At 41.5% G+C, this 14,805-nt stretch overlaps 1 protein-coding gene across 4 annotated transcripts in view; it reads right to left on the reverse strand.

Annotated features, from left to right (window-relative positions):
* Positions 1 to 14,805, reverse strand: part of col14a1a (collagen, type XIV, alpha 1a) — a 167,416-nt gene that overhangs the window by 49,468 nt on the left and 103,143 nt on the right. For all 4 annotated transcript variants that reach the window (XM_028471081.1, XM_028471079.1, XM_028471080.1 and 1 more), the window contains 6 exons: positions 8,219 to 8,362; positions 7,783 to 7,947; positions 7,616 to 7,654; positions 7,297 to 7,435; positions 5,172 to 5,314; positions 3,696 to 3,805 (listed from right to left, as the gene is read on the reverse strand). In XM_028471081.1, coding sequence (XP_028326882.1) covers positions 3,696 to 3,805; positions 5,172 to 5,314; positions 7,297 to 7,435; positions 7,616 to 7,654; positions 7,783 to 7,947; positions 8,219 to 8,362 — 740 coding nt within the window. The remainder of the gene's footprint in view (positions 1 to 3,695; positions 3,806 to 5,171; positions 5,315 to 7,296; positions 7,436 to 7,615; positions 7,655 to 7,782; positions 7,948 to 8,218; positions 8,363 to 14,805) is intronic.

Genomic DNA, 14,805 nt, shown 5'->3' on the forward strand with positions numbered 1-14,805 from the left:
GTGTGTGGGGACAGGCTGGTGGAGAAATGTGGGATTGGTAAAGCAATGTCTTAACTTTTAGACTCAGGGTTAAACGTTTTGAAACATTTTACTTGAAGTTTTATATGTAAGTAGCATGAATAAGGTGAAATGAAGGCTGTTATTAAGTGTCGTTTGTTACCCTAACCCGACTAGATCCCTCCACCTAACCCAAAAAATGCCAACATAGCTCCAAAGGTGTCCTAATTTAGCGAACGACACTGAATGACAGCCTTCGTGACACCTTATTCATGCGCACAGCATAATATCAGCCTGATGTATAAAACTTCAAGTAAAGTGTTACCAAAAGTTTTCCTTTTAAAAAAACTAGGCCAAAGGGCTGCAGATTTAGACAGCTACTGTAGGTGCACAGAGAAAATTTAAATGTGAAGAAAAAAAACCATCTCAACAAGAAAATCAAAAAGTGAGGGTGAAATCTAACGAGCACAGAGCTTGTTGTATTGTGCTGATCCTGCAGGTCAGGTCAGATGGCTGCCTGGATCCATTTCACAACAAAGACTACTTCCACTACAAGATAGATTATTCTCTTTGTTTCTCCTTCACACATATTGACTGTATTTTCTAACGTAACCCCTGTCACCCCCCGTTTTACTACAGCATTACAAACCACCTCAATGTGTTTGCATCTCGCCATCAACAAGAAAACTAACTTTTTACTACTACAGTTATACTATAGCAATCTCAAGGCTGTGCACCCAATAGCTCAGTGGCACGTTGACAGCAAAAGCCCAAAACCCGATACAATTTCTTCCTCAGTGAGAAAACACGAGGGGAAAAAAATAGGAGCAGAACGACCCCGGTTCAATTCATCTCACCTCTCTGTAAATTCTAGAAATTACCGAAAACCTCTGATAAAATACTGAAACTTAAAATACACACACACATCTGTGCACACACACACACAGGTAGAAGACACATATACATCGATTGACACACTCGCAGGTCTTCAACAGATAATATGGCTGTTAATAAACATGCTGTGTGAGACGATGTGCACTGAAGCAGATGAGGCCATCGGCATTTGCGCTGAGTCAGCGGTCTGTGACTGCACGTAAAAAGGGCGCACAGGCTTGGTGTGTGCAAGGCAGTGCACATATGCATTCTAGTAAGAAACTAACTGTCCGTGTTGGCACGACAGCGACACTTCTCTATTTACATGTAAATGCTTATTCAAAATTCAACTAATTCTTTCTATGCCCACTATAAGCTAAATTCTTTGTCCCATATGTGTGACTTTCTTTCACAAACAGTCTTGTTGATAGTGTTGACATAGAGTACATGTCTTTTTCTAGCCTAATTCTAAGTAAAGCACGTCTGTAGCGCAAAGCCACATAACTGTTCACTCCTGTACAAAACAAACAGGTGCCGTCATTACAAATCAATTCTCCCAAAAGGCTAATGTTGTTTGGTTCGTGCTTTCCTCGTAATAACTTCTTCATCTTTCTACGAACCCAAACAACAATCAGTTTTTTTTTATATACGGGTAGTTACTGCAGGTTTGACTCACAAGCTGAATTGGTACATGTTGGGAACATTCAGAACGAATGAATCAAATAATGAGGGTAAATTGTTGGTGTACAGCAAAAACTGAGTTATCCTGGTTGATTTCTAATATAAAAAAATGTGATCTTTTTAGTGGATGCACACAAAAACAGTCCCCTTAAGAAGCAAGATAACGGCACATCTTTGTTGCATGTCTTTGTGGCTAATATGAACTGTCCTACCTATTCCTGCTCTAATTTTCCTCTCTCTCCACCCCTCTTTCATGGGTTTATTTTGTCTCTGATTCAGTTTCTTTGTTTGTATCTGTTTGGTGCAGCTGTGACACGTCTGAGTCTTCCTCTCTTTATAAAAAGACACCACATAGTAGTAATCCCTCTATAATGGACACAATAACAAGCCCACGTGCATAGACACTCCTTTATTCACACATCAGCCTCTCCACATTGACTCAGGCATCTTTTTCAATTTGAAGCAAAAACCATTTTCTCCACCAAGCAAGCATTTAAAGTCTTTACATTTACCAATTTCCGGTTTACACAGTACAGTACACACACACCTACACACGTCATAAATGCACACACGCAAACCTTCAAAACTGATCAGTGCTCTTCAATTGGATTATTATTAATTCTAATAGTAAAGTTATTAGGATTATTGAGCTATTAAGCATCTGTTGTGATGAATTTGAATTTTTTTTGTTTTTTACCAATTTGGCTTAAAAAATGTACTTCTTTGAATAAAAAAAAAAACTAAAGACTACTGTCTAATCAACATTTGTGTTTCAAGTTTTTTATTGTCATTTTCAAGACATAAAAACAAAATGTGTTTGTTTGGGCCAGCAGCATACAACAAAATAAATATTAATATAGTGCAATAAAAACATAATACAACATAAATAATAAAGAAAGAAAGGAAACACAAAAGTACAGTAAATCAATGTCATTTTGATTTACTGCTTCCAGTCAGTCAAGCTAATGTGATGGGACATTAAATTATTTTTTTAATAAAAATACAATACATGAATGTGTCTTTGTCGAGGAATGTTTTCGGTGTAAGAGTCATAAACTCTCAATCCTCAATAATCAATAGCTGATAGAACTGAACAGGATTCACTTTCAGCTCCATTCATTTTTCCACTGCACTAATATACTTTATATTTGATTTTTTTCTATAGTTTCTACCTTGAACATATATATATATATATATATATATATCTTTATTTAAATGATATTATTTATTGTTTTATTATACTTTTCTTTGTTTTGTTCTTTGTTACAAAATTCTTTGTGGCATCTATTGTGGACAGCAAAGTAAGAATTCTATTGTACATGTTTCCTTACTGTGCACATGACAATAAACACTTTCAATCTTGAATAGAACCACATTTGAAGGTGCAGAATACTGGCTGCACATGCCCTAGACTAAAGAATGACAGAAGAAACAAAGAGCAGGAAAGAGAGACAATAATGAGCGATTGTAGGCAACAGTGATGCACGTCAGAGGTTTATTTCAATTCTTAGGCTTTTTTCTGATCTCCAGAGATTTCCCATAGTTCTTCATATATGCAATTGGCCTAGTGGTAGGCAACATTTATCCAGACTCTGTTTATTGATAGGTAAGCTAGGAAGCAAGTGATATAAACCAATAGCAAAGAGGAAAAATCACCAGCGTCAGCGTTTCTGGCTGTGGGTGATTTGCTTTTGGATAAAAGTGCTTTAGACTTTAGGAAGTGCTGAATTGTTTCTAATTTAGAGTTTAACATTTTTAGGGAATAAAATAGGCAGTGGCTTTTAGTGAAGGCTTGTTGCCTCAGTGTCTGGCTAGGATTTAAGATTGGAGGTAGGGGTCACATCCCAAACACTGAGAAGTGCAGGCAGGAGCTACTGAGTCTGTCATCATAATCAGTCTGATTCGCCCCAGTTTTACTCTGCACCAATACAATGACTACTAACAAGTGGCTGGTGTCATTGAGGATTATCCTTAGTGTAAAAAAGTAGATAGAAAATCCAAGAAGTGATGGTTTTAAAAGTGCATACATCAACAGTACATCAACAACCATCATAAACTGTGATCTTTCACTGCATTTCGTTAATAATGGATTAATATCACCTCAAGTCTTCTTCAGTTTTAAACCCTATTATTTTATTTCTTACCTTGTGGAAGCTGCCGTGAAATACTTTTTTTATCTTGGTTCCTTCGAACGTGACAGTCTGGAAATCTCCTTTGTAGTCGTAGTTAAAGAACGTCAGTGTCTTCCCGGAGTCTGTGAGAGAAGGACATGCTGGTGAGCACACCTGTTAATCATTTGTAGGTAATGCAGGGTTATACCATCGCTGAAAACTGGAGCCAATATGGAGCCCATCTCTCACAAACCTCAAAGAGAGCTTGATAAATGCTCCTATAGACGTGGTTGAAACCACCTTATGTAAATGAGGATTTTGCTCGTTTAACGTGGAGAGGTGAGCGCACAGAAGCACAAAATGACATTTGAAGAAGGTAAATTGGAGGCAGATGGACTGTCTGCTGCACAAATAATGTTGAAAACAAAATAAACAAATAAAAATGCTGTTTAATAAACTTTAAAACCTAATGTTATTTTCCCCCATAATCTAATGTGTCTGCTCCATCAGTTCCTTCTGAGCTCCTATAGTGCAACATTGTTCCATCGCTGCCAAAATTGATGCTTCTGCCATCAACACGACACCAGAGTGTGACGGTCAAAACATGTAGAGGAAGACATAGGAACTCCCTGGAGCGGCACATCCGTGCACATCCTCTCTGTGGAGCCACATTGGACTCCAGCAGCATTTCTCTCCCTCACACACACTGCATTTTACTTCAGTGGATGTTAATATTGGCAATTGTTTTATTTATTTAATTGTTTTTCTTATGCTAGAGAGGTTAACTAGAGTTTTTTTCCCCATCTCCGCTGTGTTTTGTGTCAACATTCAGTGCAGCACTGATCTCTGCGTGTGTGTTTGCACCTGTCAGTCACACTATGTTCCGGTGCTAAAACAATCACTGCAAACAGTTTCAGATTTGATGACATGCATTGCGGCAACTGCATTAATTTATTTGCTTTTCCTCCTCCCATTTTTTGCACCCCTTATGAGATTCGCCTACTTTGCATATTCATTAAAAAAAAACACGCTAAATGGATTGTGGGTGCATTGTGACACACAGTCCTGATTCCCTGGGGTTTTGCACACCTTATTACCCCTTATTACAATACCCTTAAACCTTTAGTGAATCCGCCCCTGAGGTGGTATTTCACAACCAAATATATATACCATACAGATAGAGAAGTTGCATGCAAAAAAAAACAAAGCTAGCATAATTATGAGTGAAAGAAATCACTGAGTTTGGGCTCAATAGGAATATAATTAGTTTTTTTTTATTTACAGATAAAACCAATAAAGTGGATTAAATACTGCAGTTAGCCTGTACTTCTTCAGCTGTAATTAGTGCTATCCCTGCAGACCTTGCTCTAAATTGGCTATAATATCCACTCTGTTGTTATTTTGGGAGATGGAGAGGAGCAAACAACAACCTCCAATTGAAACGCTTGGCAATGTGACTCATGTAAGATGATGAAAAAGAGAGAGACAGGCAAAAAGATTAGAACTCACTGTCAAGGATGAGTCCCACTAATGGCTCGTTGTCTTGATTAAGGATTTCCCATAAAGCGAATGGTTCCTGTGGGGTTTCAGGAAGAAGACGAAGCATCATAGAGATGGTGTAGTCAGAGGGTAAACCCTCAGGGTGAAGGTACCTGATACACACATTAAGAAGAAAAATGGCTTCAGAACAAACAAGTGCTATTTTTAAATCTTGTGTCGAAGGTAAAGTAGAGGTATTTTAATTTTGTTAGGGTTAACAATAAAATGTGCAAACAAATTAAAAAATGCTGTCTTGTGCGCAGAAGCTATAGTACATCTGCCTTTTACTCTAAAATAAAGAAAAAAATATTAAAAAAATTCAGTTTCTTCTCTGCAAGTTGTTCTGTTAACACTGAATCCAACACTCCCATTGAGGGAGCTACAGTAAATGGCCCATTTCCTCCAGTCGATGTAGCTTGATGTAAACAGTTGGAAAGAGTGATAACCTTGGCATGTTCAAAGCCACAGATGTATAAGGCTAAATTTGACCTTGTGTTGGAATGTCACATGTGTAAGCCTTCATCTAAGCTCTTCTCTGATGTTCCTAAAGTCCATTTGTTTTCATTGACACAACTGCTCCACAGTTCAAAGGCCCAGAATGAGATGGTGGCTACAACTTCAAAGTCTGGTAGTGTTTGTGTCCCAATGACCACTGACAGCTAATGGCCAGCACTCCCTACACCCTGATGAGAGCCGCCTCTTTGCAAACAAATAGTGTCTGAACAGGCGTGTCACCACAAATAATCTTTGCAAAATACGGGATGTGCTTTGTAAGAATAAGAGCATGAGTTAAACTACAGAAAGAAACAAACCTTCGATGGAACGTTACAGAAACGTGACAGAGAAATGTGCCACAGGTCTAGTGACAACATCTTAAAGCTACTCCATAAATTTCAATTATACTAACGTGAAAGTAAAACAGAAGTAACAATAACTTTCAGCAAGAAATAAACAAATACGACATGTATTTGTTGATTAGTTCTTAGTTTAAAGCAAAGCAGTTTGTCTTCATTTATTAGACTGTGTTCTATACATAGAATATATTTTTAACAGGAATTTCTGAAGTAATTTATCTTCATGTTACTCCAAGGAGCTTTAATGATACACAATATGCACAAAGTTAGTAAATATTTTTCTATGTCCTTCAGTACATCCAAGTAACTTTATTTATTAGTAACATGTCCTTAAAACATAGATTTCTACGGTATTGTGAAATATTTTTTTTAATTTTATGTATTTATTTATTCAGTTTATTTCCGACATGGTTACATTCACTTTTTTTTACATTTTTTTTTTGTACATGCCGAAAAAGGAGACGAGAGAATAATATGGTATGTAAAATAAAAACAAGCATTTTTTGTTGTTGTTGCTATTGTATGTTTGCTGCCTTTACTATTTCTTCATTAGAGGTAATTATTGGGAGATTACTGAGAGGAAAATGTCAATTACACCAATGAAAACCCTTAAAATGTGTTCCCAGCCACGTGAGAGCACTAAATTAGATGACAACAAGGATAATGAAACACAGTAATGTGAATAGATGTGATTAATGTGATTAAATCCCAGATAGCACGCATATGTCTCGCCGATGTCGGCCTCAGATCATGCATCGACATTCTACTCCTAATGCGTCATTTTGTGTTTTTCCCCCCAAATTGGTGATATCACTTGTAAAATTGTAGAGCTGTAAAATGTCACTTCCATGAGTCTGTTTTTGTGCTGGGGCTCTTTTGGCTATGCTGCTGAAAATACATTTATGATCATGAACTGTGTCCCTCTTTATTTTGTCCACACATAATAAGCTATTTAATGGTAGTATAATGTTAATATAAGCTGTAGAGAGGCCGCGCTGAGCATCTTTAGTCCATCGTCCAAACGCCGATGTCTCCACGACGTCTGCCCAATGAGCAAACGCTCTCCATATTACGTCTCGCCGATGCAACTTCATTCATCGTGCCGACGTCGGCGAAATGTGTGTGTGCTATCAGGGATGGTATTTTTTATCAATACTTGTGAAGGAGAAACTTATTAAAGGCAACTTTTGTCTAAAGGTCGTACAGACTCAGATTTCATGCACCAGTGAATGTGGACTCACTTGGTGGGCTGTGAAACCAGTGCGTCCCGGTGTAACCTGTAACATGGGAAGCTGTTGAATGAGCCCGGCTCTAAAGAAACTCCGGGAATGGTACTGTACTCCTTTTCTACCAAGCCAAACTTCTCCATCATACGGAAACCTGCGGGAGAATCATTACCTTCATTACCATCATCATCCTTTGTGTCGCTACAAGTCTCTTAATCATTTCCAGTCCCACCTGAACCCTCATCATGATTTTATTGTTATTATCATTCCTTCCCCCCCATAGATTGGAGCACAGAAACCAATGACGAGTGGCCTTGTCACTTCAAATTCTCACCTGCCATTGTGTTACCGCTCATCAAAACAGAGGGACAAGCTGCAAGACAAATACATTTCATGTTTAGAAAAAGTGATAGTGATTTGCGTTTTCTCCTTTCCTGATTCCTGTCATTGAATCTCCATCTGACTCAAACACTGCTTCAATAGGAAGATGGTTTCACTCACTGGCAGTCGCAGCCTCACAAACAAAAGTAATGAGCTGCTCTTCAATTTTTTTCACAGCATCCAAATCATCCACAAAGAAGACGTGTCTGTCTGTGGGTTTACTGGCAATGTTCACCAGCTCGCCGTAATCTGCATCCGCAAAGCCGATCGCAAAGATGATATAGCCTGGAAAGGAGAAAATGAATAAAAGTTCACAGGCAGTGGAGGGGATTAGACTGTCAATGTAGCACATTGTTATAAATTGGGTCTTCACCAGTGTTTGAATGATCTTATATCCAAGAATATACCACAGGAAGCACATAAGACTCGTAGCAATCAGAAATCTCAGCTCACTCTTGGGAAAACGTACCCAACACACTGAGTTTATGCTTTCCCTATGATTAAACAAACTTCTGAGAATGTCTTCTGGGACTTATGGTAGCTATTTTTTACCCACCTTCAATCTGCATCTCTTTAGAAACCTTATTGACATCATCCTGGGAGCGTCCGTCAGTCAAAACAACCAGGACTTTGGGGACGCCTCTCCTGGCTCCCGCCTCCGTGGTGAAAATAGTTTCCTTTACGTGTTTGATGGCTCTTCCTGGAAAATAATCAAACACAAGTCATTAAAAACGTACACATCCCAGCTGTTAAAAACACAACATAATCAAGGTGAAATATTATATAGAGAAATAACATAATCTACATAGTTACAGTAAATATGTATTCATGGATTTTCTGTAAAGCTTCAGTAGAATATTAACTAAGCATTTAAATCAATAGATGCTCTCAAAGAACAAGCCTTTGCGCTAGGCAATAATGTATCTGCTGCCACTTCTCTTCAAACACCGCTTTCGGTCTAAATATAAATTTTTCTTTTTTCCAAATCATTCTTTGTTTATTATCTAATCCACAGTGTGAGCACCGTCAGGTCATTACGAGGATGCTGACACAATCCTGCTAAACAGTGTTTGGAGAAATAACATTCATTCAGCCTTTGCTGTACCAGCTGACCATAAATCATCTCGCTAGTAGCTTTTTTTTAAATAAGATTTTTGTATCGCCAGTGGTCCGCTTGAAAGAAACTTGATGTTATTATATCTAAGAGAGCATAAATACGTTGCTAAGCACCAAAGCCACTTTATCAGTTGCAATGCTGAATCAAAATAAACAAACAAGTATTCCCCAATGAAATATCAAGTGCTGTTACATTTACTGTGGTTTTTATTTTCTAGAAAAACCAAAACAAACCAAACATTAAAGATGTTAAAAGGAGTTTGTCAAATTTCTATTTCAGATAAACAATACGGATCATTCCTGCTGATGTATTTGAAAAAAATACCCAGTTTCAGCCCTTTTATCTAGTGCTTGCACTCCATTTGTTCACTCTTATCATCATCTACTGGCACAAAGTCTCATGTTTTTATATGATGCAATCCATTGAAACATGGGGGAATCACTCAAAACTCTTTTTTTTCCCCTCCTGACCGATGTTCACTGCCTTCTAACGCTTACCAACATTATTATGTGGGAGGTAAAAGGAACGTTGTACTCTGGTTAATGTATGTGTTATGTTTTTGGCCAGACGTCTGCGTCTTGATCCTGCCGAACGTCAGCGTCGCCTGCATTCCCGTTTGTGCTTCTACTGTGGGGGCTCGGATCACGTTCGGAGCCAATGTAGCCTTCTGCCAAAAGATGTGGCTCATCAGTGAGTCAGGGGGTCCTGATGAGCCATAACACCTCAGTGAAACCCCCACCACAACGTATCCAGCTGCAGTCTTCAGTCTTGTACAAAGGTGAGCCATTTTCTGTGATATCCTTAATAGACTCCGGATCTGATGAGAATTTTGTTGATGCAGATTTTGTGAAACAGACTGGCATTCCTACTGTTAGGTCTAAATACGTTAAGACCGTTGCTAAAATGTGAATGTTGGGTCTAAATACGTTAAGACCGTTGCTCAATCACATCTCAGGGAGAAAAACACTATCTGACTTAAAGGCGACCAGAGGCAGAGAGGTGCGAGCTGCAGCTCGGAGAAAAACCCAACAAAAAGAGACACAAAAGTCCGATATAAGTTGGATTGCTCTGATGGTGATGCCTCAGAACCAGGTATTTATTATAGAAAACATAGACCACACCCAGAGGGCTGTGCAACAGCGCTCTGGGTGCAGGATTAATACCATATATGGTAACACAAAAACTTTGGGGGAGAAAAAGGCTCATATGTCCATGCAGTGGGTCACATACCCCCACACTGGCCCAAACTAGTTTAAACCAGCTATGGTGGACAATGGATATGTTTTGCAAACACACACACACACACACAGTTAATCATGGATAATTTCATATTCTAACTATCGTTTAATCATTTAACTATAACTAATAAAGTAATAAAAACCACACAGACTATAACATATCTTACACCTACCAAGCCCATAGACAAACCCAGGACAATTAAGGCTGTGGATGGGCATCTAATAGCTCATGTTACTCATTGCACAATCCCTATTACGCTCATTCTTTCAGGAAATCACAAGGAGACGATTAGGCTCTATGTTCTCCCTTCTCCTCTAGCTCCTATTGTTCTTGGAATACCATGGCTATCCTTGCATAATCCACAGTTTGAGTGGTCTACGGGCTCAATTACCTGGAGCGTGTTTTGTCACTCCAACTGTCTGCGTTCAGCTATCTCTCCTGTGCATACTCATAGCCCAAATGTGACACAACCCCCGGATCTTTCCAATGTACCATCTGAATACCATGATTTGGCTGAGGTTTTCTGTAAAGATAAGGCACTTTCACTTCCTCCACACAGACCATATGATTGTGCTATTGATCTTCTCCCTGGTGCTCCTTTACCCTCTAGCCGTTTATACAAGCTGTCTGGACCTGAGCGGGAGGCTATGGAGAGACACATTCATGACTCATTAGCCAACGGTCTTATTCGGCCCTCCTCCTCACCTGTTGCTGCTGGCTTTTTCTTTGTAGGAAAGAGGGATAAGACCTTGCGCCCTTGCATCAATTACCGAGGGCTTAATGATGGTACGATAAAGAACAAGTACCCACTGCCTTTAATTGATTCTGCTTTTGAGCCTCTGCACAGGGCCACTGTTTTTTCCAAGCTGGATCTACGCAACGCCTATCATCTGGTGCGTATCAGGAGTGGCGATGAATGGAAGACTGCCTTCAATACGCCATTGGGACATTTTGAATACCAGGTAATGCCTTTCGGGCTTACTAATGCTCCCGCTGTCTTCCAGGCCCTGGTCAATGACGTTTTGCGAGACATGCTGAACAAATTCATTTTTGTATACATCGATGACATCCTCATATTCTCCCGGGACATCCAGGAGCACATTCAGCATGTCCGTCTTGTTCTGAGAAGACTTTTGGAGAACAAATTATTTGTCAAGGCGGAGAAGTGTGAGTTTCACAGACCCACTGTTAGTTTTCTGGGCTTCATTATCGAACAGGGCAAATTGAGAGCGGATCCAGCCAAGATTCAGGCTGTGGCTGAGTGGCCTACCCCCACATCCCGAAAGAACTTACAAAGATTCTTGGGCTTTGCTAATTTTTACAGGCGATTTATCAAGGACTTCAGCAGAGTTGCCGCCCCGCTCACTCGCCTTACCTCGAGCTCCATTCCCTTCACCTAGACCTCTGATGCTCAGAGTGCGTTTGACCAGCTCAAACGGAGGTTCACCACTGCACCTGTACTCATCCATCCAGACCCCAGTCGACAGTTTGTTGTGGAGGTGGATGCATCCGATCTAGGTGTGGGTGCCATTCTGTCCCAACGCTCTGCTGACACCAACAAGCTACACCCATGTGCTTTTTTTTTGAAGAGGCTTTCTGAGGCGGAGAGAAACTATGACATCGGTAACCGTGAGCTATTGGCTGTAGTTTCAGCCCTCCAAGAATAGAGACACTTGTTGGAGGGGGCGCAGCAATCCTTTATCATTTGGACTGACCACAAGAACCTTTCTTACCTCCGGTCAGCACAAAGGCTCAACCCCCGCCAAGCACGTTGGGCCCTTTTTTTAAGCAGGTTCAACTTCACTTTGACCTACTGACCAGGCTCAAGGAATGGCAAGCCTGATGCCTTGTCCTGGCTTTACACTTCTGACCCTGTTGAATCTGTTCCAGGCACCATACTGCCCCCTTCCTGTGTGGTTGCTGCTGCCCACTGGGAAATTGAAGACACAGTCATGGAGGCCCAACGCTCGGAGCCGGACCCCGGTCAGGGTCCGCCTAATCGCCTTTTTGTCCCAGCCTCAGTTCGTTCCCAAGTTCTCCAGTGGGGCCACTCCTCCAAGCTCTGCTGCCACCCAGGTATCCAACGCACTATGACCTTCATTAAACAGAGATTTTGGTGGCCCTCTATGGGTTCTGACGTCCGTGAGTTTGTGTCTGCTTGTGATATCTGTGCCCGTAGCAAGTCATCTCACTTGCCTCCTGCCGGTTTGCTGCATCCTCTTCCGGTGCCCTCACGACCCTGGTCTAATATTGCGGTGGACTTTGTTACCGGCCTGCCCCAATCCGAAGGTAATTCAGTTATCCTAACCATTATCGATCGTTTCTCCAAGGGAGTCCTTTTTGTCCCCCTTCCCAAACTCCCATCTGCCTTGGAGACGGCTAACTTGTTAGTCCAACATGTTTTTCGTTTACACATGATCCCTGTGGACATCGTATCGGATCGTGGACCTCAATTCTCTTCACAAGTATGGAGAGCATTCTGTCAGGCCATTGGAGCATCAGCCAGCCTTTCCTCAGGTTTTCATCCACAGTCAAACGGTCAGGCAGAGAGGGCAAACCAATGTCTCGAAACTGCCCTTCGTTGTGTGACAGCCCGCCATCCTACTGCTTGGTCCACTTTTCTTCCTTGGGTTGAATATGCACACAATTCCATGTCAAGTTCTGCTACTGGACTCTCTCCTTTCATGGCTTCTCTTGGTTTCCAGCCGCCTCTGTTTCCTGCACAAGAACGGGAGGTGGCTGTCCCATCTGTTCAGGCCCATCTTCGTCGGTGCCGAGCCGTTTGGAATACCGTCCGTTCTGCCCTCACGTTCTGCAGCTCGTAGCCAGCAAACTGCCAACCGCCGTCGCACGGCAGCACCGGTCTACCAAACGGGACAGAGGGTGTGGCTCTCTTCCTGATCTGCCCCTCCAAGTGGACTGCAAGAAACTGGCTCCGAGGTATGTGGGACCATACGAGATTGAGAAGATTGTGAACCCCGTCTCTGTCAAACTTAAATTGCCCGCTGCTCTAGGAGTTCATCCTGTGTTCCACGTTTCCTTGATCAAGCCCGTCATGTCCAGTCCTTTGTGCCCTCCGGCCGTCCCCCCGCCTCCCTCCTGGGTCGTTGAGGGTCACCCTGCCTTCACGGTTAGTTGGATCCTGGATGTGTGCCGCCGGGGGCGTGGATTCCAATTTCTTGTTGATTGGGAGGGTTATGGCCCTGAGGAGCAGTCGTGGGTTTCTCGTCGCCTTATCCTGGACCCTGGTCTACTGAGGGACTTCTATCGCCGGTTCCCTGACAGGCCTGGTAGGACGCCAGGAGGCGTCCGTTGAGGGGGGGGTCCTGTTATGTTTTTGGCCATATGTGCCTGTTTTTTGTCTCCCTCTTGTGGCTCTTTGTTTTTCTTTTAGGCTTGGTCCTGGTGGGGCGTGGACTCCGAGCAGGCACACCTGGTTCCAATTACTCATCACTGCAATACAAAAGCCTCAGACTCACCTCCACTCATCGTTGGATTGTTCCGTCTATGCTGCGGTACTTCTGCTCTCGAGATATCCTGAAGTCTATGCCTTTTGCCAAGTTTTATTTTTGATTCTGGACTTTTATTCCTCTAGTACCCGAGCCTGCTCTGGAGCCACTCCCAGGATCAAGCCAAGCCAAGAGGACACTTTTTGTTAAATAAATTCACGTCGACCCACACTTTGGGTGTTGTGTTTGTTAATGGGTCCAACTTAACAACCCTAACAGTATGTTTCCTAAGATTAAGCTTTGTTCTATGATTTTAAAGTAAGGGACGTTACATTAAAGGGCCCATGTTAAGCTAAATCGACATTTCTGTCCTTTAAACATCATAAAGTGCTATTTGTGCTTCATACACATGCCCAAAGTGATTTTTTTCATTGATTCCCTCAATCATTAGTTAGAGGGTGATTTGCTCCTTTCTTACTGCAGGGTGAGCACAAACACCTCGCTCCAATTTGATGACGCGTTCCCAATTTGATGTCAAATTTGACGCAGCACTGAGCTGGAGAAGCCACAGCTCCAAGAGGCTCTCTGCCATGATTGACATGTAAACAGACACGCCCACAAAGGTGAACATTTCAGCGTCCTTCGCGCAGTGCTATGTATGTATTTTCTAGAGTCTGTATGTACCGGCGAGCGCCCCGCCCCCACGCTCTGTCTTGTGTTTATAAAGCAACATGAGCTCAGCTACGGAGTGGGTGGGAGGAGGGCGGGTCGTCCTCTGGCCCTACGTCACCGTGCGGGGAGGAGGAAGGTGTGTCTATAGACATGCCCACTCATGAATATGCACAATTCCGCCCGTTTGTGTAGAGTTGGAAAACAGGCGAGTTTGGGAAAATAAACCTCAAATACTATGTTTTTGGGGTTCTTAGAACAAATGGAGATGGGTGAAAAATAGCATGACATGGGACCTTTAAGTACCCATTGCCACGTTGTGGCAGCTTCACTTTACACATTTCAGTTTTGTTAGTTTCATTGTGTTTCTCTATTTAGATTACTTTACTGCAGTTGTAGCAAACATACTAAATAGGTTTTTACAGTAAACTATGGTTATTCATTTTTCATTATAAAGAATTTACAAATAAACATAGTTAAGCTGAAATAACACAAGATTACTTCACTAAAGAAACGTTAGCATCTCAGACACCTGTTTAAGGTGAAAAATACTATGGACATGTATGATATGGTCACGAGGTAAACTCATCCTCATTTGTACTAATATACCAACAACTAAATCTGCCTTTTAAGATTTGAATGCAGTCATAATAATCTGAACCACATGTT

This window comes from Gouania willdenowi, chromosome 16 (assembly GCF_900634775.1).
Source record: "Gouania willdenowi chromosome 16, fGouWil2.1, whole genome shotgun sequence".
Classification (NCBI taxonomy): Eukaryota; Metazoa; Chordata; class Actinopteri; order Blenniiformes; family Gobiesocidae; genus Gouania; species Gouania willdenowi.